This window comes from Micromesistius poutassou (genome assembly GCF_964030765.1).
Source record: "Micromesistius poutassou genome assembly, chromosome: 7".
NCBI lineage: Eukaryota > Metazoa > Chordata > Actinopteri > Gadiformes > Gadidae > Micromesistius > Micromesistius poutassou.
In genome coordinates, this window is record NC_140277.1 from 9,903,243 (window position 1) to 9,930,939 (window position 27,697).

The 27,697-nt window shown below is 44.1% G+C and overlaps 1 protein-coding gene across 2 annotated transcripts; it reads left to right on the top strand.

The window, feature by feature from the left end:
- On the top strand, nt 1–27,338 carry slka (STE20-like kinase a). Of its 2 annotated transcripts, XM_084470815.1 has the most exons (19): nt 1–596; nt 3,295–3,459; nt 7,028–7,076; nt 8,195–8,344; nt 8,658–8,730; nt 9,634–9,828; nt 10,312–10,393; nt 10,627–10,758; nt 11,120–12,253; nt 12,699–12,829; nt 13,933–14,056; nt 14,931–15,110; nt 17,567–17,659; nt 20,317–20,446; nt 22,856–22,980; nt 24,720–24,911; nt 25,114–25,239; nt 25,992–26,105; nt 26,457–27,338. In XM_084470815.1, the coding sequence occupies exons 1-19, from the start codon at nt 450–452 to the stop codon at nt 26,601–26,603; spliced, it is 3,489 nt and encodes a 1,162-aa protein (XP_084326941.1). In that variant the 5' UTR covers nt 1–449; the 3' UTR covers nt 26,604–27,338. The 2 variants fall into 2 exon arrangements, with proteins under 2 accessions (XP_084326941.1, XP_084326942.1); XM_084470816.1 differs by lacking the exon at nt 17,567–17,659.
- Nucleotides 27,339–27,697: the final 359 nt, after the last annotated feature.

Here is a 27,697-nt window from a genome sequence, read left to right on the forward strand (position 1 = left end):
CGAGCAGCACGTCTTGGAAGAAGAGTTGCAGGATACAGAATACCGCTAACTTCTATGATCAACCAACCAAGACACCAAGAGCAAGGGACTTTCGTTTTACCCAATCGGTCGGGAACATCGTCCCGTGTCCCATCAACGATGTAAAGGAGTTGGTTGGGGTGGATATTGTTTTAACTCCTGTAATCGTTCAAACTGGACCGCTAACGTTAGTCAATGATCGGTTAGTTTGTGTTATTTGGCCGACGAGTGCCGCGTTACGATGTTACGAGTTCAACGTTATAAAGGAAGATACGATATGAAAACTCAGATGTATTGATATATATATATATATATATATATCTGAATGGAACCTATTACTGGTATTTGAAGTATATCGCTTTGGATACTAATACGTGTGGAGTACATTTTCACGGCGGAAATAACCGCATCTAGTTATCCGGCCAAAGAAAATGTTTTCCAATTTTCGGAAGATCTTTAAATTGGGCCCGGACAAAAAGAAGAAGCAGTATGAACATGTGCACAGAGACGAGGACCCAGAGGAGATCTGGGAGATCATCGGGGAACTGGGAGATGGGGCGTTTGGGAAAGTGTTCAAGGTAAGTGTGTGACAATGATGGCCTCCATCTCTTCTCCTCTCCGGCCAGTTTCCTTCTTGTGTGTCTGTTCACTATCTGTTGATAAGACCAGTTCACATTTACTGAAGAGCTCAACCCCACGATCTGTAGTCAGCTAGACACACGTGGACAGGGTTTTACAACGCACCTCCATTATATTCCTGGTGTAATGTACACAGCTCGGGGATCTGTCATGTAAGACTTACTATCTCCGCATAAAACACGATCAATATCGGTATTGATTAGTGGAATTGTGTAATTAATTTGTCTTGGGGGCCTTCGTTGTCATGTTAGCTGGTAATATGACTTTGCTGTGACATTGAGGTAAAAGTTGGCCCTGGCTCGATATTCAACAGTTGAAAGGTGTGGCTCCACTTCCACCGCCAGCAGTGGCTGAGCTGTAAGGTAGATACCCCTCAAGTTCATGGTTTCAAGCCAGCTCAGATTGGACACGTTAGTAGGATCTCCAGTGTTATGAAGGGCTAGTTACATTTCACCAGCTGAAGAGCTCGTTATCAATGTGTCGTTGCAACAGTTGCGTGATATGGGACATGTTGGACACACCAGTGTTTTGTTTACACAGCCACGGTTAGTCAGGATGTTGGACTGTTTTATACCAGCCTACAACCAGAAGAACGAGAGGTAGTGGGCTGGGGATCGATTGTCATTTTTGGTAGTTCTCAGCCTTCCAGTCAATTTGGATAAAAGCGTCTGCCAAATGGCTCTATGTAAATGTAAATCATGTTAGTTGAAAACAGCCAAGTTAAATAATCGTAGAGTCAACTGCACAAACGTTATGTTTACCATTGCTTCATGTTGCTGTTTTGTATCTGAACAGCTGAATCGGTAGCTGTAGGTGATATACAATGAATATTAACCCTAACGACTGAATTGATTAATGAAGGCTCCTTTTTGCTAGCAGTAATAATTAGCTTGGTTATACTTGCTAAGCCTGATTGAGGGAAAATAGAGCACGTTCATTTTCTAAATAGTATCGAATCATGTGTGTGCACACGAGCCTTAGTTAGCCTTTATCCAGTTTTGCTATTATTAGATTTGAAGTAGGATACTGACACGTGTTTTTAAAGTGGTATTGTTAACCGTGCATGAATCAGCCTTTCGAGTTGGGAACGGGCAACTCCCTGGCCTACATCATCACGTCCTCACAAAGCAACGGCCTCCAAGCCAATGTCCTCACAAGTCTTGCCATGGGCGTTGGGATGTTGCCGTCAGAGTGTGAGGCCTGGGCCACACCAAACTATATGAGACAGTTCATGCCATTGCCAACACAATCAAGTAACAATTTGGCCCTGTTTGCATAACCAGTTAGTTCACATAGCTGGATGGGGCTGCTATATGAAAACTGATTAAGAGACAGAAATGACTCAGTAACTGCTAGTTTAATTGAGGCTGCATATTGTCAATACTATGTGTTTGACTAACGTTACCTAGATATGTTGACGTTGTTGTTTGTGTTTTATTCATCTATGAATATGTACTTCTCAAGATCAGACGGGACGAGCGGTAATGAGAGGAAGGAGCAGAGAAAGCAAGAGAGGAAATGAAATGTAAAGAGTTGTGGTATTATAGTCGCTTGCTCTAATGCCAACACTCTTTTCCATGCAATACAGTTTGTAGGTCAGCACACGTTTTTATTCTGCTCACTTAATGACTCGACTGAGTGTTTGGTTTTATTTCTCAGAAGGAAATGTCAAACGTAAAACAAACCCCCTCTTAGTCCATACTCCTATGATATAATAAACATTTGCAGAGAACTGACCTTTTTTAAATGCTTATTTTGAGCTGGACATTCTATGCACTCCTGTGCTTTTTGTTCTTAGCTGTGAAATGCTGCATGCAATTTGGTCACAAATCGCTTTTTGTGAGGCTACTGTTTACAAAGCCTGTAGTGGCAGTGGCACTGGCACATCAACTGGGTGTTATGAAGGTCCGTTATCATTCAAAAGAAAACTTGTATCCTTTTAGTTTCGCTTGAAAATTATCATTCTGTGATCTTATCCTAAAAGATCCCCTGCATAATAATAAAACGTCTTTTCTTTACTACTGCCGTCATTGGCAACAACAAACAATATTCTGTTCAGCTGCACTTAAATCTAGGTTAGGCAAGTTGGAGAAACCAGCCAGAGTAAGATAGATTTTGAAAGTATCCAACCGAGAAAGAAAAACACCTCTCCCTCTGGCCTTACGCCAAAGCTTTTCCCCCAAAACCCATGACTAGTTTGCTAGCTTTGGCAATAGGTCAGCCTTCCTCATGTCCTGCGCAATGAGTACATGGGCAGAGTCTGTGCTGGTGGCTGGGCAGGTAAGTAGACACACATATAGGCCATCCAATCATTTGATTGGGGGCAAAATGAAATGATTGGAAGGGTTTATAAAAGGTCTGCAACAACCACAGATTTCAGATTTCTTGTCGTTCTTTTGTCAGAGCATTTCATTTATTAATTTCAGATTTAACAAAGGACAAAAATGGCTTTAAAATAATTTTTCTACTCTAGTTTTAACCCACATCAAACTTTTGAATTGTTTTAAGTTGTTGTTTGCTGTTTCTAATGTTGTTGTACGTGCGCCACGTCTATAGAGTACTTTCTGTCGTTCCTGACGAACAATAAAGAAAAGTGTTCCATAATGTACTTCTATCTTTGTTGGTGTTCTTCTCCAGGCCCAGAACAAGCTGAACGGGACCCTGGCAGCAGCCAAGGTGATCGACACCAAATCAGAGGAGGAGCTGGAGGATTACATGGTGGAGATCGACATCCTGGCCTCCTGTGACCACCACTACATCGTTAAGTTGCTGGACGCCTTCTTCTTTGAAGGGAAGCTATGGGTAAGACACTCTCCCATGCCAACGCATACTTACACACGTTCTGAGTATTTATAGGTGCATGACTTCATGTTGGAAGAGTGAAATATGATAGTGTTGTTGTATGCAGAATGCTGCCATATAACAGTTAAACAATGAACAGAGCAAGATGATAAATTATATGTGATGAGCTGGTTGTTTAATTTTGTGTTTTGAACTTGCATCTTCAAAATGTTGTTAATTTTTTTTTTTGAAAGGTTCATAAATAGTTGGGAGTTTGGCCGGATAGTGCATTTAAGAGCTTGGAGTTGTATAGAAAGATTTTACTATCTTTCTGTGTCAAAAGTTTCAGGTTTCAGGTTTTAAGTGTGTCTTCATCCTGCCCCTGAAGTTATCACAGTAGGACTCTCTTTATGAATGATGTGAATGGTTTCCTCACTATAGTCCTGTGGTACGTATTTTTATTATTATTAGTATTATTATTCTCAAGCTTATTTTTCCACTCAAATCATCAAAACTGTTAGGGTTATTGTTAGGGATATGTGAAATAGCTTATATATAAAAAACAAAATAAAACTGGTTGTTAGTGCAGGACGAAGTCCTTCAGGATTGAATGCACGTTTTAACTATTTTATTATTTTGCAATTCAGATGCTTCTATCCAAAGCCTCTTAATTCAGATACACGTCATTAAGGAGCAGGTAGGGGCAGTTATACTCTTGCTGATGGATTTCTACTGGTAGGCAGCAAACATGTGGTTCAAAAGTTGTACACTTTGGCTAGGCTCTGCTCCACCATCCGGCCCGCTGTGTGTTGGCTTGTTCCATGCGGTATAATTGGGTGTGTGGTAACATGTTACGTTATTAATTGAAATGTCATCCTGCTCTATGGACTTTGTTGTCACCAGACACCGAAACCAAATTGAGCTGACAGGAAATGAGGTTAATTAGATGTGTATTATGTATAATGACGTGTTTAAATGTGTTGACATGAATGGCATTTTTTTGTATTTGATGCCCAGTCCATGGCTCTAGAGGAGATAAGATAATAATTTATTTATCCCACCAGAAATTCACACAAATTCCCTCCATTCCCTCCATTCCTCCAACCAGGGGGTGTAACCCCTCCGAAGCCTTCACAACAGGGATGAGATGAGACATTTTGTTAGGCTCAAACAACACAATGCCAGTCAGGGCCCATTCAGTGTCTATCTGAAGCAGGGCACAGAGAAACGAGCCAGCTAGCTCTCAGGTGGTGTCATGTAGCTGTCTCTCTGTTGCTCATATCCACGGAGAAAGATAATGGAACCACGAGAGTTGGCCAGAGAAAGTGCCTGTGAATAATTCAGATCCGCATGAGGTCGGTCCCTAGGGTCTCTTTCAGCAAGGGGCACGGCGGATGTGTAACTGACTGCCCCCGTCTAAATGTGTTGGGTGTTAAGTTGGACCGGGTGTTTTTTTTGTCCAAAATAAATAAATAATGGTGTGCTGTTTTGAAATGGGAGCTTACCTTTGCTTTAAGATGATGATTGCCGTTTCCTTTTGTTTTGGTCATAATTATATTATTACTTGCCAACCTTTGGGACCGTACCTGGCTGGAGTGAGATTTTGATGCCATGGCCTTAATCACGTGTACGCATACTTGTGCGCACACTTAATCACGTGCACTCAATTACATGGACATAATTAACCATCAGGGTTTAAAAGTAGTCAGCTTACACATGTGGTGGGAATGGGAGCTTAGGTCTAAGATTTGAGGATATAGCCTGACTATGCCCGGTCTCTAACTTTCTCCACCCAGGAAGACACTCAAAATTTCACAATATTCTACATACCCTAACCCTAACCCAATAAAGGACACACGGGTTGTTCACTAATGAAAGGGAAAGACTTTTTGATTCCCATATCAAAAGCTTGATTGAATGGCTAGTTGACTCCCGGCTGTGAACTCGACCAGTGGCCCAATCAACACTGAGATAAGCATTGCACGCCAATCAGGAGTAATTAAAGAGACCGCTACATGGAAACACCGGTGTTCGAATACTATTTTTTAGAATCTTCGTTGTTGGTTTAACCATTAAGATTTGACCATTATGCATAATACGTTTGCCTGTTCATCTCTGTTGCTGTTTCAGTGTTTTGGCGGGAGAATTGTTTTGGCCAGTGTCAAAAAGTAAAGGTGAAAGTGTGTGTCACACGCCTAAAGCATGAGAGTTGGCAACCCTGTTATTATTGCATAGTAAAAAAATAAATGCAAGGATCTGAACGCGTCCGGCCCTACTTCTGTCGTGATTCTCAGTTGGGAATGGATGCCATTGTTTGATATTTGCAGGGTTATGATTAATATCCTCCCATTAGCCTATCGATTACCTCTTGCTGTCCATTGATGCGCTACCAATGCTAATAGACGAGAAGTGATGTTGGTCAGGTACACGGTAGGGGACCATTACCCTGACGTCAGCCATTGGTCAGGTTTTATGGTCCCACTAACCGTTTTAGCGAGATTGCATTATGATAATCTGATTCACCATGGCGCTACAGGTCCATTGGTGCTTAGCTGGATAGATGGACCTCTGCACGACACAGATAGGCTGCCTCCCTTCGTGTAAGACTTTGCAGATTCATGTACAGTGTTATGGTAATTAATAAGAAAAGGCAATCATGCTAGCACAGTCTCTTTTCTCGTGCATCAAACTGTGCATCTTATGTAATCAGTTTGGTCTTATCTTGTGGAATGTCATTTTGAGGTTGTTGTTAGTGACGAACTGATTCACATACGATGTCCGGCTCCCTTTAACAATGTCCTGTACTGCAAAGCTTTTTTCTAGATTTGAACGATTACGTTAGAAATAGTAATTCTTCACTGTTTTGAAGTGGAAATATGAAAATGAAAACAGTGTGTATATTGCCAAGGGTTGACTTGTATACCGAGTTCAGAGCTATGTTACTATGGTAAAGAGTGTGGTGACACTGAAACAAGGAAGTCATTTTTACTAGAATATATGATGAAATACCCCCTCTGACTCAATATAGAACTTCTGCTTGTTCCTGAAACAATACCCCAAAGAACAACACCTGCTTAAGGTGCATACATTTTGTTAATCAGGATGGATTAAATAATGTGATCGCGCAGCATCTCGATATCCTCAAGATACCTCAGGAGTGAGGTTGTCTTTTCTAAAACCAAACTCTCTTGTGGTTTAGTGGCTGATCCCACTACCCACAACCCATGGTCCTATGCTACAAGTCATTCAGTCTCTCCATCCTGTTCATGAATACACAAAAATCGGCACAAAAATATATATTCAACAAAAATTCAAAGTCGAATGCCTACACTAACAAGGCTGCGACATGAGATTAAAAACAAGACAACATAACAGAACAGTGGAAGAGCAACATACAACTCAACATGACACAACCTCAAATGTTACTAGATAAAGTGCTGTGCATTATGGGGATTATCTGGATGGAAGAAGGTGTTTTGAGTTTAATGTTGTCAATTGAGCCGTATCATGGTTCTCATGGTGCTGAACCTGAACCTGAATCAGGGCTGTGACCCCATGTCCTGTGTTCCGCTTGTCTTCCCTCTTGCAGATTCTGATCGAGTTCTGTGCGGGCGGTGCAGTGGATGCCATCATGCTCGGTAAGTCACAGCTGATTTTAGGGCTGTGTTTTTGTTTCCGTTGCTCCTTTTTTTCTGTGGTGCCCTTTACTTTCTTTCCATTGCAAAAAACACTCACAGTGGGACATTGGTTCCTATCACCCTCCACAGAGTGGGGAGGGCCGGCCCAAGTGTATAATTATCATCTCCGCTCCGATTTCACATAAGCGGTTGGTCCACTCCAACCACTAATGACTTTTCCTCCCTCTTATCAATTTTGATCACACAAAGAGAACACCTTTTTTATTGGAGATTTATTGGTGCTAATGACATGCTGCGGTGAATACTCAGCATCTGAAGATCTCCCGACTGAATGGCATGCTGTGATTAACGCTCGTTCGGGAGGTTTAGAAATCAGTGGTTTTGATAAGAGAGATTTCGGGAGAATGTTCGCTAGATATTTCTTCGGTTTTCTGGCATAATCATATTTGACACCCTCACACACCACACTGACTCACACACACTGACTCACACACACACACTGACTCACAAACACACATACTCTACCTCACCTTCCCCCCCCCCCCCCCCCCCCCCGAAAATACCTCCACACACACACACACACACACACACACACACACACACACACACACACACACACACACACACACACACACAAACCCCTCCACACACACTCACACCCACTCCGCCCATTCAAGTTCATTCAAACAGGCTGACTAAATCCAGGGGAGGAGTGCTTCCTCCTTGTTGCTACGGGTTACTATCAGAACATCTAATTATCTTATTGTCCCTGAATTGCCGGTGTTGTTTTACATTCATACAATAGAATAACTTGGAAATGTACTACAAAAGACAACGTCCCGCCAACCGCCACTATTTTGTTTTAGAAAGCGATTTGTATTCGTGAACTGTTTACTTTATTTATTTCTGCATCCCATATTGGGACCTAAATTATAATAACGTATTGCTAATGTTATATTATTATCTATTTGAATATAATTGACTTATTATTGCTGGTAGAGGTGATACATTTTTTCATGAGCTATCTCAAGAATGCCATTGATGACTTTGTGACACAATGCTCATTAATAAATAAACGACCCAGGCTCTGACTCTGTGTTGTGCACATGGGCCGACAGAGCTGGAGAGGCCCCTGACGGAGCCCCAGATCCGGGTGGTGTGCAGGCAGACACTGGAGGCCCTGGCCTACCTCCACGACAACAAGGTCATCCACCGGGACCTGAAAGCCGGCAACATCCTCCTCTCCGCCTCCGGGGATGTGAAACTGGGTAAGATAGATTCACTATTTACCATTTAGTCGTTGATATTATCCACCATTGGTGGTAGCAGGTGTTAATTGTGCACACTGATGGCAAGACATTGTTAAAAACTGTTGACTTTGCATTGAAGAAACACAGCCGCATGTATTGGCCATATGGTGCAGTGTTACATGCAGGTGCCTCACCACTTCCTTCAGCTGTATTTCTGCATGAGACACAGAGACGTTCCACCCTGCCTCTCTGGAAAGTGGAATTGTCACAAGTGGTTGATACAATAAACGCAATAGGAACTTTCTGTCCTACTTTTTTATTAATTCTTTAGCTGACTTCGGAGTCTCGGCTAAAAATACCAAGACGCTGCAGAGGAGAGATTCGTTCATCGGGACGCCCTATTGGTGAGTCATGCCACCCTTGACAAAGAGCACTTTCTTCTCAGTATTAATGAGAACCATCCCAACCAGAAGGAAGTGATCGCATGATATGTTTTAGCCGCGGGGTGATTTCCAATAGATGTCAAGTATGAGCAACAGGAGTAGCTTCCTGTCCCGCTCGGGCCCTCAGGTTGTAGCCTGAGCCTTGACCCTAACCCTCCTCTCCCAGAAAAGATGTATGATTCCCTCATTACGGAATACCCATAAAGAATGTCTCATTGATGTAGACACCTCCCCACCCCAACCCCCCGCAGCTGAGGGAGGCAGGAATTGCCAGACCCCGTTACCTTTATGCTTCTGATACAGTTGATGCTAAAATATTGTATTCAAGCAATATCACGCAAGCGGGGGTGATGTTATACTGACTATCAGCACTTAATATTCATAGGAACTCCCACAGGCCAAGTGCCCAAGATATTCACGGCCGTTATTATCTTGTTGCTTGTAAAAGTAACAGTAACAAGCAACAACAGATTATGATTTGTTCATTTATTTAAATCATTTATTTGACTCAGGCCATTTATTTTGTATCATGTCTATTTATCTGTATGTTTCCATTTATAGTGCAACCAGTGAATAAAGAATCTTTTGACAGTCGCTTTGGTGGCATGTGTAAACAGTTTTTAGAAACACCTGTAAGGCAGAGTGATGCGTATCATTTAAAGTCCCAGCTCTGTTACACTCTATATCAACACTCATCTGTTCTCAATTAACTTGCCAGGTTAAAGATTGGTTAAATAAAAATGGGCAATCCTATCCTAACATTTCCTCATTAACCTGTTGGCATGGTGCTGAGCCAGCTGCCTTCAACAACCCCCCCTGACCCACACTCTGACCCACCTCCTCTCGCCCCCTCGCTCTGGGTAGGATGGCCCCTGAGGTGGTGATGTGTGAGACCTCCAAGGACCGGCCGTACGACTTCAAGGCTGACATCTGGTCCCTGGGGGTGACGCTGATAGAGCTGGCGCAGATCGAGCCCCCCAACCACGAGATGAACCCCATGAGGGTCCTGCTGAAGATAGCTAAGTCGGAGCCCCCTACCCTCATGCAGCCGTCTCGATGGTGAGGTTGTGGACCCGCACACTTGTGGTGGTGGTGGTGGTGGAGAACACACAATGGCACACTGGTGGTGGAGAACACACACTGGCACCCTGATGGGGGTGGTGTTGTTGGTGGAGAACACACATTAATGCTTCTGGGATGTTTTGGTTGATCTGTTTGTTGGAGTACAGGGATAGTGAGATAAGTTGTCCTTTAGAAACTCAGGAACTAAGAATAGTGCATGGTTGTACACAAAGCTCTAATCTAATCTAATTTTCTTATATTGAAATAAATCAGGATGAGTTTTATATTTAATGAAAGAAAATACACGTGAAGGTGAAAAGCTTTTCAAAGTGGATTCAAACTAAATGGTGAGCCTAAAAGTTAGTTATATGTTATATATAAATTATTTCTGTGTAGTTTGTATATATTTGAAACCCTGGAGACATCAAGTACTAAAAGTACTACTTCTTCACATCAACGTTGTTATTGTCGACCCGGCAGGTCTCCAGAATTCCGTGACTTTCTGAGGAAGGCGTTGGATAAGAACGTTGACCAAAGGTGGGGCACAGCCCAGCTGCTGCAGGTGAGTTGGCAGGCTCTCTCTCTCACACCCCTCATTCTCTCTGTTCTCTCTCTCCCTTCCCGCTCCCTCTCACCAGTCCCTTTATCTCACACAGGGAGGTTAATATGTAACCTTGCCGGGTGTATGTGCTGGAATCAAAGCATTCCATATCAAACTGTGTGTGATGCTCGGTGAGTTTGGCAACCAACTGTCTGTCTGTCTGTCTGTCTGTCTGTCTGTCTGTCTGTCTGCAGCACCCTTTCGTGTCCAGTGTAGTGGAAAACCGGCCGTTAAGAGAGCTCGTCGCTGAGGCCAAAGCTGAAGTCTACGAGGAGATTGAGGAAGTTAAAGAAGAGGAGGATGAAGAGGAGGCAGAGGTCCCTCCGGTACGTATGGTTTGAGCATCCACTCTCTGAAATGGTTAATTGATACTGGACCCATCAAACACATGCCATTCATGCCAAGTGCTTTGCATAGTCGGGAATCATATTTTAAAGACATTCAATTGTAACATTTAAGTATAAGAAGGTAAAAAAGTAAATATACCAGACCATGCATATGTTTTTAATACAAAAAGCAAACAGATAAAGTAACGTCAATGTTTATGTAAAAATTTTCTTTGTTTGCACATTCATCTTGTGAATGTATAATCCCTTGAATGGTGATCCGTGTCCTGTACGTTTGGCTGCGTAACACCCAAACACACCATCTGTGCATAATCCAAACACCTGTCTCCTCTCCATCCAGCGGGACGCCGGGCACAAGCGGCAGCCATCAGACACCAGTGCCGCCAGCTCAGAGGACGAGAAGGTTCCTCCGACGGCCGCCTCCGTGCTGGAGCCTGTGGCAGAGGCCACGCCCGCCGCCGTCGCCGCAGACGACGACGACGACGGCAGCAGCAGCGGGAAGCTCTCCGACGAGGGGTTGGGCACCAGCGAGTTCGACAAGGCCGAGGAGGAGGAGAAACTCCCCGAGGCGTCGGACACGAGCCGGGGAGACGACCTCGTCCAGAAGGTCCCGGTCTCAACGGAGCTCCCGGAGGCCGGGTCAGGACAGGGTGTGGTGACCCTACCTCAAGAGTCGTCGGACACAACAACAGAAGAAGATGAAGAACAACCAGTGACAGTGAGCCAAGAAACCGGGGAGGAAGAGAGGGAGCCACAAGAGAAGGAGGCCGAGGGGGAGTCGGCTCCAACACTAATCAGTGAAGAGACGGAGACCAGAGAGGTAAAAGAACAAGACGGAGTACCGAATGCTGGCCCTCTGCCTGCAGAAACCACAGAGTCTGCAGAGAAACCAGAACAACCAGCCCTTGTATTAGAGGAAGAGAACAAAAGCCCTGCAGAGGAAGTGCTTCGACAGGAAGCGGCAGAGGACAGAAAACCGCACAGAGCCGACGAGCGCTACAAACAGGAAAATGAAGAACCAAACCGAGAGTCGCGTGTTGGCGACGAAAACGGAAACGGTGCCACTGCTGACACGAAGCTCAGCACGGACGAGGTTTTGTCTCTTGCGACAGCTGAGGAGACCCAGACCAAAGAGGAGAATGCACCGGAAGCAGAAGAGTCTAAAAGCCAAATCGATGAAGAAGCCAAATCCACCTTGAACGGCCCCGAGCCGCCATGCGCCTCCATGCCGGTACCGGCCGCGTCTACCAACGAAGAGGAAAGAGGAGGAGAAGGCGTCGTCTCCATGCCGGACAGCGAGGCCGAGTCAGAGAGCAAGCTGTCGGAGCAGGGCAGCCCGTCGATCCGGACGGATGTGGGGAAGGACTCTGACTCTGGGAGCAGCTCGGCGGCTGACAGCAGCAGCATGGACATCAACCTGTCCATCTCCAGCTTCCTGTCCAAGAGCAAAGAGGGAGGCTCCATCTCTATACAGGTAGACCTGGAGGCTCAGAAATCTACCTCTTTTAAAGCAGCAGTATGTTCATTTTGCTGAGCTCCATCGCTTTGAACATGATTGGTCTCAGAACGAGTATCTCGACCCCAGCTCATTAGAATATCAAAACTATTCTTGTCACTCTAAGAAAGAACATATTACACTTTTTGAGTCCCATCAGGATGCTTGTTCATTGTGCAACGTTGTGTATTGATTCGTTTTTTTCAACAAAATAGCTAATTCTGGCAAAGGCGCATAGTATTTGGAATTCGCCAATCTTTGTAGCAGATGCATGAGACGGTCACGAGAAATTTCTGACCTCATCACTATAAATTCGGGTGCACTTCAATCACTTGATATTAGTGACTGCAAAAGTGATATATAAAAATGTTGACAACCGTTGTTACTGTGTAGATCACCGTAATGTCAATACTTGTTTCTTCAGGACACGAAGCGGCAGAACAAGACGATGAAGAAGACCCGTAGGTTCATGGTGGACGGCGTCGAGGTGAGCGTGACCACGTCCAAGATCGTCACGGACAACGACGCCAAGAGTGAGGAGATGAGGTTCCTCAGGTAAGCCCTGGAGCTAGTCTCCCAGATCAGACCATGGATTTATGATCCAAACAGACAGTGTGGGGGAATGGGGCGTTTCACTTTCTCTCGCTTCATGTTTGTTTCGACCCTTCAATTTGCTGGAGGCGGGGATCTGTAAGCGGGTTATTGTGTAACAGGGAACAAAAACTCTGCCAGACCCGTTTTCAAAACTGCTGCATCTTGTCGCCCGCAATCATGTATCTCCTTGTTAGAATATTGCCAGCCTATCAAAATGGTAAACATAATTCCGCCCCTTTTGAGTTTGCCATGAGCCATCTCCCCCCCAAGGGGGGGAAGACTAGAGTAGGACTGCTGGATCCCAGATCACCTCATAGTCTGCTAGCTGGTGGAACTTAATATGGAGCGTGGCCTATTTTATATCCCATATACCCAGGAATAGATGTGGTTCTCACACTGGGCTCCCACAGCTAAGCAATGCCACAAAGGTTAACTGCTTTTATGGATGCTGTTCTTATCTCCCTGGTTTTTCTCATTCCGCCATTCTTAAATTGGCTGAACAAATTTGGATTTTGCAATGATCTAGAATCACAGATCTGGAAGTACAGAGTAGTCTCTAATTTAAATGTGGGGAACTGAAAAAAAAATCAAATGTGGAGTGGAGACAAATTATGCAGAGTGGATTTGCTTGCAGTTATTTCAAAAGCGAGTTGTTAAAACCTCCAGTAGGTTGCATATTGGAGATGTGTTTGACTACTGAATACTAATGTAGTATGGATTCATATACAGGCTTTCAGAGTAATATTGCTGCTGTAAGGAGGTTATGTGTTTTGGACATCCATCATCAACAGAACAATTCATATTTACCATTCCTTACCTTCCACTCATGCACGTTGATTATTGAATAACTCTGGGCTCTAAACAATTCACGTCACTCAGGAACAAATCATATAAATAATTCAAATATTAATATCCTTCATCACTGATGGATACTTTTACTTTGAAAATTATTTCCTCTCTTTTAATTGCCTCTCCCGTCTTACAATATTTCGTTCCTGGATATTGATCCTGGAGGCCATTTTATTTTGAAGTGTTTTAAATGCATGTGTGTGTGTTGCATCCAGGCGCCAGGAGCTGCGGGAGCTGCGGCTGCTGCAGAAGGAGGAGAAGCGGGCCCAGTTGCAGCTCACCAACAAGCTGCAGCAGCAGAGGGAGCAGATCCACCGCCGCTTTGAGCAGGAGACCACCGTGAGACACACCCACCGCTCTTATTTTGAAAGGAGTAATGACTCACTGCGTTTGCTGGTGTTTGTTTTAAATGTGATGGAGAAGAGGTTAATAGTCACATTCTCCTGGCATATAGACAGTGTTTGCTGTAGATGCTAATGATGATGAGATAAGAATATTATTTGTATTTTCTATCAGTGATCCCATATACCCTGATGTCCCTCTCCTCTATCCTTCTCTCCTCCTCTCTGCTTTCCTCTCCTGTTACCACTCCCCCCTCTCCTGTTACCACTCCCCTCTCTCCTGTTACCACTCCCCTCTCTCCTGTTACCACTCCCCCTCTTATGTAACCACTCCCCTCTCTCCTGTAACCACTCCTCCCTCTCCTGTTACCACTCCCCCTCTTATGTAACCACTCCCCTCTCTCCTGTTACCACTCCCCTCTCTCCTGTTACCACTCCCCTCTCTCCTGTTACCACCCCCCCTCGTATGTAACCACTCCCCCCTCTCCTGTAACCACTCCCCTCTCTTCTGTAACCACTCCCCCCTCTCCTGTTACCACTCCCCCTCTCCTGTAACCATTCCCCTCTCTCCTGTTACCACTCCCCCCTCTCCTGTTACCACACCCCTCTCTCCTGTTACCACTCCCCCTCTTATGTAACCACTCCCGTCTCTCCTATAACCACTCCCCTCTCTCCTGTTACCACTCCCCTCTCTCCTGTAACCACTCCCCCCTCTCCTGTTACCACTCCTCCCTCTCCTGTAACCACTCCCCCCTCTCCTATAACCACTCCCCTCTCTCCTGTAACCATTCCCCTCTCTCCTGTAACCACTCCCCCCTCTCCTGTAACCACTCCCCCCTCTCCTGTTACCACTCCCCTTTCCTGTCCCCCAGGGTAAGAAGCGGCAGTACGACCAGGAGCTGGAGAACCTGGAGAGGAAGCAGAAGCAGACGATTGAGCGGCTGGAACAGGACCACACCAACCGGCTCCGGGACGAGGCCCGGCGCATCAAGGCCGACCAGGACAAGGAGCTGTCCAAGTTCCAGAACATGATGAAGAACCGCAAGAAGGAGGTACGGAGACGCCTGTCGCCAGTGCTAGTGGGGTCTCTGCATGGCTTGGATTGGGCCATCGAGTGGGTCGTCATTGTGCCAGGCGTAGTACAGCAAGTAGAAAGCACACACTTAAAGTCCAAAGCATACTTCTGTGTCGAATTGCGGCACCGTAGGTACATCGTGTCATACAAATCAACGTGTACGTGATCCTCCTCAACTTGGCGATCGAATTGGAACCAGAAAGCTTAGCAGGAAAAACGTACAGAACGTGTCGTCTTAAATTTTTGTCGAGGTGTGTGTTAATAGCTACAGCGACAGCCTCTCTTGGCTACGCCGGTGACGTAGAAACCGGCGGCCTACCCACAGTGGCCGCGGTTCAATGCAGAAGTATTCTTTATAATGGCCTTAGGACGCTTGCTTTCTGGAACTCTGCCACCAGCACTGTTGGCTCAGACAGCCATGTCATGCCGCATAACCGGTGTAATCCCAGCTGTGGTTTACGTTGTGTCGCTACGCTGCCTGATGTATATTAATCACTCACCAAACACAGCCCCCCCAGGCTTGCTTATCTGTGCTTCCTACTGCAACAACGCATGCCAGAGCACCATTTATTGCACATCTACTCTATTTATATATGGGTCATATCGTTATTGTATAGGGATTCGTTTTGAAGTTATAATGGAGGAGGGGAAGGATATTCTTATATATATATATATATTTTTTATTTTTTATTTTTTATTTTTTTTCTTGTGGGTTAGGGGTTTGACTCCCAGCCGAAGGATACTGGGTTGTAACTCCCATACCCGCAGTCTACCTGTAGGCATCCTTGAGGAACTAGCCCTAAGCCCCTGCCTGCTCATAGGTGACTCAATAGTAAATCTATAGTATGGTGTAGCATCTAAGTATGAACCTTGGCTAAATGGTAAATTACATAGGTGTATAGAAGCATGGTGCTTCACTAGAGTGGAGCGCAGAGCCCGTGATGTGTGGTGTGTTTGTGCTCTGCCACGTTGATGACAGTCAAACTGGGAACAATTTCTCGAGACATCTGCTTAATGCTGGCTTAATGTGGGATGGTAGCCTGCCAATGAAAGAATGTCATCCTTCATAGGCTCAATGGGAGCAATTCAGGGTATTGTGTGGGCGCTAGGGAGCAGGAAGTGTGTTTTCTGTAGGGCTGCAGTGATTAATCGTTTTAGTCATTTACAAAGACGTGTTTAGATCTACAAATGCAAACTTCGGCGCTCGTTAAAGACCTCACTTTGGGCCCTGGTAACTTCTGCTGCTTCATGATTGGCCATTATTTACGGCATTTCATAGACTCAATTGTGTTCTTTATTAATCGTAGGGGATCGATAGATTAATCAACTTTGAAAATAAGTAAGGTTAGTTGCAGCCCTAACTTTCTATCCAGCTCCATGTACTTGGTGGTTAAGTGCATTGTCTCGTCAATATCTCCGCAAGCTATTATCAACTGTGCACTGCAGGCTGGCTTCCACATGTTGCTTCCCTGTTGTGCTTCTGATTGAATGCTACAGAATGTTATGTATTGGTTATCCATTGAAATATATAGACTTGTAGCATTCAACAGACTTGTTAGAATAAAAAGTTGTGCATCACTTTTAATAATTGTATGTGAATAATATTTGTTTATGAACTGTTTTTGTTTGAAACCGTCATTGTCACTAACTCACTTTGTCTCCTGTATGCGGATGTGTGTGGTGGCTTTTGCTTTTGGTGATGGTGATGGGAACGCAAACTTTTGGAGATTGATATTGTTGTTCTGTTGGTCCAGGGAGTAGGTAACTGTAATGGCCTTATGGAGTAACTGCAATGGAATAATTTGGGTATATTGTCCAAATTGCATCATCGACACTATGTTGTGGGGCTGGCATTTTAGGGCATCGGATAGAGTGTTGGACTCCCTTCTAAAAGGTACTGGGTTTGATCCCTCAATGTCCACAGCCTAACCTTTAGGCATTCTTGAGCCCGTTGAAAAAGGGTTAGGGTCTGCTTAATACGATGCTTTCAGGCAGTCTGAGAGCCATTAAGGGGTCTCAGATGTCCGTTTACCAGTCAGATTATTCCTCAGTTTCTCACAAGGCCTATGCAAATCACTGGGGGTTTAACTCTTGGCATGGTAAGACTAGGACAGTGTGGCGGTCTTGGAATGAAACTAACATCTTCTGCTACGTACAACAAGATCGACCTCTTTCTTCTCATCAAATCGATCGATATTCTCTACTCTCTCAAACCTGTGGAATCCAAGCGGTAGAGGGATACTAATCAGAGGGAAGTGCATTAGTCCATCTCATCACAAACCCTGGGATCAAATCGGGTTTCTCTTCATTTGATCAAAAACGGTGGTTTCGGGAATTTCCATATCTCAGCTCTTATAAAACGTAGCCTCGCCCCTCTTTACATTTTGTTGGCTAAATTAAAACGTGCAAACCTATCAAACGTGCAAACTGTAGGTGAAGCAGGAAGTGGGCCAGTCGCCCAAACACCTGAGAAAAGAGCTTATGAGACGCTTAAAGGAGGACCTGTCGCTGGTTAAAAGCGCAGAGGTAAACCCACTCACGACAACTCTTTCTCCTTCTCTTCCCCTCCTCCTCCCTCCATCTACTCCATCCGTCCATCATAACCTCATTTTTTCCATTGCATTCCCGCTCTGGTCACCTGTGCTCCATAACATCGGAGGAAGAAGACTTTACCCATCAAGAATAGAGTCTAACTTGTTTATACTCCAATATAAGGCTTTCTTCTTTTTGTTATTTCATGTATTTATTTCAGACTTCACCTCTTTTATTCCCTCTCTTCCCTAGTCTTTCTAATCTCCCCCTCCTTCTCTTTAAGATAAGTCAGCATGCCACTAGCTGAACAGTTGGAATGAGCTCGAGAAACATAGGAAATAACAATCTCATTCATTAATCAATCCATCATCATGGTCTCCTTGTAGGGCGCCACTCTGCTTCTACTCACCAGTACTCCCATAGTAACAGGCCAGTGTGTAGACCAGTTGTTTGAGTTATTAGGGGTGGGGTTGGTAGTGTAGCTTTATTGTCAGTTGTAGGGTGTGTGTGTGTGTGTGTGTGTGTGTGTGTGTGTGTGTGTGTGTGTGTGTGTGTGTGTGTGTGCGTGTGTGCGTGTGTGCGTGTGTGCGTGTGTGCGTGTGTGCGTGCGCGCGTGCGCGCGTGCGCGCGTGCGTGTGCGCGCGTGCCTGCGCTCACGCACAGGTGGGCTCCTGTGGGGAGGTGTGTGTGCTACCCTGCTGAGGGTCAGTGCGCTGTGTGTGTCTTCCCCCTCCGCAGGCAGTGGCCCAGGTTATGATTCAGTCTTTTCAGTTGTCCTCTTGCGCACTCTTCAACGCTCAGATGCAGGATGTAAGTCACCCCCTCCCTCCCTCCCCTCACTCCCCCCTCCCCCTCTCGCCGCCTCATTCCATACTTCAATGTGCTCAGTTTCCTCAGGTCAGAGGTCAATGGTGACACATGTAAGCATGGGCGTGGTGTTGTCAGGTTTTGTTCTGCAGTGTCCTCGTCACTGTGTTCAGTGCAGTGTCTCTCTCTCTTTCTCTCTCTCACTCAGGCTCTCTCATACTCGTTCTCTCTCTGTTCTCTCCCTGTATCGCTCGACCACCAGATCATCACCCGTGATCTTATATGTATGTGTGTATACACGGTGTTGTCCTTGGACAGTAGAGTAGGTAGAATCTTTAGATGTTCAGGTGATGCAGGGACCGTTTCCATATCCTCCCCCCATTGATGGAACTAGTTATGTCATATATTTCCTGTGGCGTCCTCTCCATAAAGAAAATGACTCTGTTCCCTTAGAATAAATTTAGTTCCAAATTTCCCTTTTACAGTACAATCCTGAGTAAATCCAATAATTGTATTCACAAACATTACAAAACATATTTTCTCTATGATGGCAGTAAATCAATTAATCAACTCTTCACATTGCACTATAATAACTGTAATATTTAATGATTTAAAAATGTGTATCAAATGTACTTTGTATCAAATGTTTCTCACCAAATGGCAATTATCCAAAGGCCAGATCATTTGAACAGGCAAATTGTTTGATCCCTTTTTTGATGTGTTATTATCCATAAACCTCAGCTCTTTAACCTCCCTCTGTCGTTCTTCTCCATTGTGGATCCATTTTCTCTTCCCCATGACCCAGCTATTTCTCTTCTTCTCTGGTTCCAGTGAAGTGATGCTGTGATATTTCTGTAGTGCAGTGCTCTGTTCTGTCAACTCAAAAGAATGTGGTTGCTATGACACCTGCCCATGGCTACCGTTTAGAAACTTGTCATAGCCTGTTTGCGTGATGCTGTTTGCGCGTGTGTGTGTGTGTGTGTGTGTGTGTGTGTGTGTGTGTGTGTGTGTGTGTGTGTGTGTGTGTGTGTGTGTGTGTGTGTGTGTGTGTGTGTGTGTGTGTGTGTGTGTGTGTGTGTGTGGTGTATCACGCAAACTGACATTAATATATATATATATATTGTTGTAATGTTCACATAACTTCTATTAAAAAAAAGTATTATTTGTATTCTTGTAAAATGTTTTCGCTTTATCTATCTGTTCCAATGCCTGTCTTGTCGTGTCTCTTTTTGAAGATGTATTCAGAACTTCATTATTCCTTGACTACTGCTTCTCTCTCTCCATATACAGCTGTCCGTTGTCTCTCTCTTTGAAATAACATGAAATAATGTTGAACACCTTTCATTTCCTCACAACACATCTCTCTGTACCTCTCTATCAGTCTCTTTCAAAAATTCTGTCACTTCTTCGTCTCTTACCCCTGGCTGTCGTTACTCCTCTGTTAATGTCTTTGAAGTATGTTGGAGCGTCTCTCAACCTTGTCCTCTTCTGTGTCTACCTCTCTCTGTTTAGTCTTATTCATGAAAAAGATGGTGGAACTTTTTCAATCTTGTGTTCCTTAACTCCCTCTTCTTCTCTTTGTCTGCATCGACAGCTGTCTGTTGTAGCTCTCTTTTTTTAAAGCTGTTAATGTATGTTTGCACCTTCTTCTTACATTCCCTTCTCTCTCCGTCTGGGCATACCGATGTCTTGGAGCTCCTCTCTTTGAAATTGTGTGTCCCTCGTTTCACTTTGCTCTCCGTCTATACCTTTTCTGTTGTATCCTCCTTTTGAAATGCCCTGTTTTTGAGCCCCCCTTCGTTCCTTCACTACCTCTCCTCTTCTCCTCCCCATGGCTCCTGCAGGAGCAGGAGTTCCTCCAGAAGCAGCAGCAGGAGTTGGACGGTGCGCTGAAGAAGATCATCCAGCAGCACAAGATGGAGATCGCCACCATCGAGCGAGACTGCCTGAACCACAAGCAGCAGCTCATGAGAGGTACAGGAAGGAAGTACCCCCCCCCCCCCCCTTATAATCACATCTGTGCAGAAGGCTGTGACAGTGATGACCTCTTTAAACATCCAATGCTTTTATTCCACCTGGCAGTGAGGCCACACACCATCGAAGCATACTGTCAGCTACTTGGAGTGCACGTGAACTCTCCAAAAATAAACAAGATGACACTTTTCGCTGGGATTTAAGTCACGGTTCTGTATGTTTTACGGTACAGCATTTTCTTTTATTATTATTATTATTAATAAACTATTTTTATTTTTTTGGGATTTTGATTGGATTTATTAAATTGTATCAAACACGTGCCTTACACAAATAAAAGAGAAATACAATTGAGGATTAAAACACAATAAAGTCCAGGACTTATTTCCATTGTGGTCTTCAACACAACATCAGGACAAGACAAGACAGTCAGAGTGTGTGGTAATCAATAAAAACCTTATTCCAAAAAAAATAGAATGTAACTGAATAGTAAATAGTGTGTGACATGGTCACTATTGTGGAGAGCTGAGATGATTGTGTGTTTACTTTGGGACCCAGAGGCTGTTGAGTGTATCAGAGATGTTTACTATGTGACACAGAGCTGAGTCAGAAACCTGAGAGGGCCCTTGTGGGTAGACGTGGGTCTGCCCACAGGCTGATGTCACTGTCTGTCTACTCATCATCAGAGTAGACTCAAGTGTCAAGAGGGGTGGTGTAGTCTAGTGGCTAGGATGGTAGAACATCTGGTTCTGGGTATTAATCAACCCAGTCTACTTGTAGGCATGGATAGTCATTGGGATAAAAACCTCTGCTAAATGACTTTATAGTATTTATTGCTTAAATTACTATGTTAAAGTTAGGGTAGGCAATTTGGAGGAACCTGCCTGAATAAACTAGATTGGTATCCATTTTTTTTCTTCTTTTTTTTATCCCGCCCCCAAAACAAGAGACTATGCCGTTTCTCAATTTGCGTTCTCGTCTGTACTCGTGTACTTGCGTTCTTATGAAACGTCATCAGTGGTAGCCCAAGTACTGTTCCAATTCCAAGTACGCAAGTACTGTCGTAAACCCCGGAAGTGTTCTCGATGCGTTCTCGATGAGGCCGTTCTACCGAGGATGCATCGGAGGTGACTCGTGTGGACTTGGGACCGTTAAATATCCCAGGATGCATTTCGCATTCCCATGTTTTAAAATATTAGTATGTAAGATGTAATAATAGGCTATATATAGGAACATTTTACATATATAACAAAAATGTAGGCCTATTCATTCAAAATATTGACATACTATTTTAAAATTAAAGAGGCTGGGGTTTTGTTTTATATCATTTGTTTATATTGTATACGTCGCTGATAGAGGAAACCCATCGCAACGGCAACTAAAATCCCGGTCGGATCCATCCGATCGTGTGTGTGTGTGTGTGTTTTTCTATTCTAATCTGTGTAATTTCTCGCTTCTGTACCCTACATATAAAAAGTTGTGTGTATATAAATACACACGACAAAAATATCTTTTCATTTATATTAATTCAAAATATTAACATACTATTTTAAAATGAAAGAGGCTGGGGTTTAGTTTTATATAATTTGTAATTTCTCGCTCATTCGTTATTATTATTATTCATTATAATAGCCTACTCTCCAACTACATAGGCAGTTAGGCACGCGCATCTGTACCCTACATATAAAAAGTTGTGTGTATATAAATACACACGACAAAAATATCTTTTCATTTATATTAATTCAAAATATTAACATACTATTTTAAAATGAAAGAGGCTGGGGTTTAGTTTTATATAATTTGTTTATGTTGTTCAGTAGTATATAGTATACACGAGGCCGTAAAGCACAGTTAACAGAGCTGAGGTGGTGACGTCATCAAGTCCGCTGCTGTTCCAATTGCAGGTGCGTACTCGCGTTCTCGGAAGTCTGTACTTCGAAGTCCAGACCTGCCAAGTACGTACTTCCAAGTCCGCGTACTTGGTATTGAGAAACGGCCTAGCTCACTAGCTTTAGTAATAGGTCTGCCGAGCCTTGTGGAATACTTGAGACTTGCACAATGATTACATGGGTACAGTGTGTGCAGGTAGCCGGGTAGGTAGATGGACTGACAGGTTAGTCATCAAATCATTTTAATTTGGCATGAATTAAATAATTGTGACAGGCACAGACACTATATTTTTCCCTTTTTTGGTCAGAGCGTTTGATTTATTGATTGGCATCGGGATGTAAAAAGGATTTCAACAATATGAAAATATGACCAAAGACGCTTCTAAAATAAATGTCCTACCCTATCTTTAATTTCCTACACAATGACTAAATAGTGGGCACAAATGTCCTTCTGGATCTCTCTATACACACATTCTGTGTGTGTGCCTGTTTCTGACTTCTTTTTCTTCTTCTTCTTCTGCAGCTCGGGAGGCGGCCATGTGGGAGCTGGAAGAGCGCCAACTCCAGGAGAAACACCAGCAGCTCAAGCAGCAGCTGAAGGACCAGTACTTCATGCAGAGACACCAGCTGCTGAAACGACACGAGAAGGTCAGCAGGCTACAAGATACACTCATGTTTACTAGCTGTTTCCCTTTTTTACCTCCCCGGTTATTAATGTGTTACTGTGTATGTGACAAAGTAAACTCCTGAATCTTGAAACCTGATATGGTAGGTCGATGTCTTATTGATATGATGGAACCTGATGCCATTTGTGGATTTTTGGCACTTCAGGGTGTGATTGTGTCATTGTAATTCGTACAGATTACATGTTGTCTCTGTTGCTATGCGAGACCTGGAGGAAATTCCTTTACTGTATTTATTCTATTGTTAGAGATTCCAGTCAGGGAAAATGCCTACATTTGTATTTAAAAGTATGCCTGCATAGGCATGTCGCGATAAGCAATAAATCAATTAATCGCACGATAATTAAAATGACACGATAATTTTGCCGTCCGTGATGAATAAGCTTTTTTTTATTTTCTTTTTTTTCTCGTGTCACTCTATCAAAGAGACTGGATGACAAGAGTTTTCACTCCGGAGCATCGGTCTCGACAGACCCCTCTCGCTTCCTTGGCGTAATGAGGAGTTAACCCTCGAGTCGTGTCAGTCACTGGTCAGCCGCATGGTCTCTGTGTGGGGAGGCGGAGCCCTGGCGTTACACAGAGTCAGAGCCTGTCTATACGCCCGTCTTCTTAGAAATTCTCTGCCAGAGTGCAGAATGAGAGCCCTGTGAGGAGGCAAGCCAGAGAAAACGCTAGTTGAGATTTGGAGGAATGAAAAACAAAGATGGAATTGGTTTCAAAGCCGAACGCGACAGCTGCCGTGTGGGAGCACTTCAGGTTCAAACCGAATGACCGTGGTGAACCACTTAACCTGTGCGAGCCGGTATATTGCATTTGTTGTAAAACGGTAGAAACTAAACACCCCAATACAACAAACATGCATCTACACCTAAAGCATAATCATCCGATGCAGTTTTCCCAGCTGCAAAAAAAAAATACAGATCATAGGACGTCTCCGTCTTCAGTCCACAGTCACTGGGGCGTTTAGTTGACAAACAAAGTACAAACAGGACAGTTCAAATGGTGCGCACTTACTGACAGTAGTTTGCTTCATGACGTTTTATTTCAATTTTATTTGTTTTTGGTTGTTTTGTTTATTTATTTTGGATATTTAAAATGTCTGCCAGTTCCAGTGTTAAATATTCTTTAGAAATAAGTTTATTGATCTTTGAAAGGTTGTACTTGCATTATTATGCCATTATTTACTTTATATACCATTATATACTTATATTAGTTGAAAATGGTCTCAAAACGGCAATATTATCGCTTATCGCAATAATTTCTGAGACAATTTATCGCCCAGCAAAATTTGTTATCGTGACAGGCCTATGTCTGGTCTGCACTATTTTTTCTTATTTTCCAATCATATTCTTTTATTTCATGTTTTCTGAATGATAGTCCTTTACCCTCTTTTAAAGAGTGTCCTTTGAATGTTTATCAAAGGCGACGTGCAATGCTCAGCTATTTTCTTACATAAGAGTTATTTAATTTAAGTGTGAAAATCTGTGTGAAAGAGTCTGACACATCAACTCCGTCCCTGCTAAAAAGTGTATGAGATGTTGGACCATTGTCATCAAATGCTAGCTGATGCTAAACTCGACCTGGAATTCCCCATTCACAACCCCCCTCCCCCCCTGCCACACAGCTAGCGTTTAATGCGTCTGAAGGGTACTACCACATCAACAAACCCAACCTTGCTGCGTCTCTCCCGTGGGTCCCTCACAGGAGATGGAGCAGATGCATCGCTACAACCAGCGGCTGATCGAGGAGATGAAGAACCGGCAGACGCAGGAGCGCGGCCGCCTGCCCAAGATCCAGCGCAGCGAGGCCAAGACGCGCATGGCCATGTTCAAGAAGAGCCTGCGCATCACCGCCAGCGCCGGCCCCCCGGAGCAGGAGAGGGAGCGCATCAAACAGGTGAGGGCCTTTGTTAGGGGAGCCCCCGACCCCCCATGTCCACAGTGTACCGCCTTGGTGTTCTCTGAGCTGTTTGTACTTGGCAGTTGTGTGTAGAGAATGCTGTCAGTCTTACATAGAGCTAAAGTGGCCACTGCCGGTACCAGCTCTCTAGCTTGCTGAGTTAGCGTTAGCCCTGAGCTCAGCGTATCTCTTCCTCCAGTTCGCGGCTCAGGAGGAGAGGAGGCAGAAGAGCGAGAAGCTGAACCAGCACCAGAAACATGAGAACCAGATGAGGGACCTCCAGCTGCAGTGTGACTGCAACATCAGGGAGCTGCAGCAACTACAGGTCAGCCTACCACACACACACACACGCGCACACACAGGGTCAACCGCCAACGTCTCCCCCCGTTCTGGGAGATTGTGGAAACCATGGATGTGGTACAAGCCTGAAACCTTTGTGCGTGCACATGTCGTTTAAACCAGTTGAGGCGGTTGTGAGTGTGAACATATCATTTTTTTTATCTATATACAATCTAAATTCATAAACGGTTGTATAATCTAGATATTTCCAGGGCTGTTCCCGACTCCAAAGTCGACTCAGATTCAACAGATTTTTCTATGATTTGTGATGTGTTTTGTTGTGTAAACCTTTTTTTTTGTTCTACATGCCATTACAGTTGCATACAAAACAAGACTGAGCTCAGTTAACATACCATAGCAAGATCTGTTGGAGCAGAGCTCCAGCAGATCTTTTGACAATAACGGTCCAGATGGTTTTTTCGCCGACACAACAAGCTTGTTTATTATGCGTTTGTCTCTCATTGGATCTCGCATGAAACAAGCCCATGAATCCTTGTGAGGCATTGTTCTCCTGTCATCACTACCTCCTCTTTCCAATGGTTAATATGTCATGAAATTCCTGTATCTAAGCCTCTATATAAAATTGTATGTGATTTTAATATAATGCACAGACAAAAAGAACAGAGGTTCTCCTAGTGTGTGTGTTGATAATGATAGCTAGAGATATAGATAGATAGATCTTTGTAGGAGGATTAAAGGAGACGTAAAGGTGTGTGTTTTGTGATGTCTCTCTACCAGAATGAGAAGTGTCACCTGCTGATCGAGCACGAGACCCAGAAGCTGAAGGAGCTGGATGAGGAGCACGTCCAGGAGATCAAGGAGTGGCGGGAGAGGCTGAGGCCCAGGAAGAAGGTGCTATAGTAGAGGGCGTCTCCATCACTCCATTCAGTGATTTTATAGAACTACAAATGGAGTTCACCGCACCATATTGTTTCTAGAACAGTATTTCAATCAATCAATGTATATGGGTTTCATTCTAAAACATGTTATGGCAAGCCAAGTAGCAGTTTCTTAAAAATGTCTAATTACAAACAACCTTATTCTGACCCTTGCATCGATAAAGTGCTATATATTCCTCCGACAATATTTATTTTCAGTATCAAGGTTTGGATCCAGAACGAAGGTTGTCTCTAATTCATTACTGCAACAAAGAAATAATACTAACTAATGGCCTCATTGTCTTGCTTCTGCTGCCCCCTGCAGGCGCTGGAGGAGGAGTTCACCCGCAAGCTGCAAGAGCAGGAGGTGTTCTTCAGGATGAGCGGAGAGTCTGAATGCCTTAACCCAACCACGCAGAGCCGCGTGTCCAAGTTCTACCCCATCCCCAACATGCACAACTCTGGCTTATAGTCTCCGAGTCAAACGGCGTGTCTAGCCACTCAACCGTTGTGGCTGTGCTCACTGGCTCCTCTTAGTGGTGCCAGAACAACATTACATTTTTTCTGACCGTTACTGATGAAATAGCATGTGATTACTACACTGCACTCTTTCATTTTTTTTCTCCACCATTTGCAATTGTGACATGCCTGACCACTCCCGCTCAACTCACACACATACACATACATACACAAACACACACACACATTCAAACACACATGTGCACACATTCAATCACACGCACACACACATTGTGCCACTGGTTTCCTGGCGTTGGGAAATGTTGTACAAAGGACAATCCTTTCTTTCTTATAGTTTGATGGCAGAAGACAAATCGCATTGTTCTAATGATTTGTAAGCACAGCCTCTTATTGTATTGATAATCTTCAGTGCCTGATAAGTTACAAATATTATTTAGGTTTTGTTTTGGCTCTACCCTTCTCGAGGCTACATGCTGAATGTCTGCCAGGTCTTGCTGTGCCTACCGTGTATGTAAACGTTGATATCCAACAAACCTCTCCATATGTGGCGTTAATGTATCATGCCTTATTCCACCCGATGTGGCCCCGGGAAAGGGAAGTCTGGGGCCCCTGCGACCCGACCCCGCATAAGCGGTTTGAAGATGAGGATGAGGATGAGGCCTTATTCCAACCATGTTTCTTTCAATCTGGGAATCCACTGTTCTGGTGTTGGGGGGGGGGGGGGGGGAGGGAAATCCACTAGTGAAGCGGACTAAGTGATAAGCCAGACTTTTTATTTTTTAACATAATATTTATTTGGTTTACGGCGCTTAGGAAATGTCATGTTGTCTCAATGGTCGGGGAAGGGGAGGGGCGTTGATATTGTCTTGGGAAAGGCTTACCAGAGTTCTGTGTTATGTGGGCTGTAGTGTGTGCTCTAACGTTGTCTGGTGTGTGTCTGTGGAGTGAAGTGTGGTGCTGTGGTAATGTGCGTACATTGAGGAAAATGTACCCCCCCCCCAGTAATGAAGATTCACTATGTTAAAGCTAGGGAAGGCAATTTATTTTAGAAGCGTTGATGGGCATAGTTCACATCTTTACATCCTG

Excerpts from the sequence above, each read along its gene's own strand:
- slka (XM_084470815.1), top strand. The coding sequence starts at position 450 with ATGTTTTCCAATTTTCGGAAGATCTTTAAATTGGGCCCGGACAAAAAG. Across the intron at positions 597-3,294 it reads CGTTTGGGAAAGTGTTCAAG|GCCCAGAACAAGCTGAACGG; the intron begins GTAAGTGTGTGA and ends GTTCTTCTCCAG. Across the intron at positions 22,981-24,719 it reads TGCTGAAACGACACGAGAAG|GAGATGGAGCAGATGCATCG; the intron begins GTCAGCAGGCTA and ends GGTCCCTCACAG.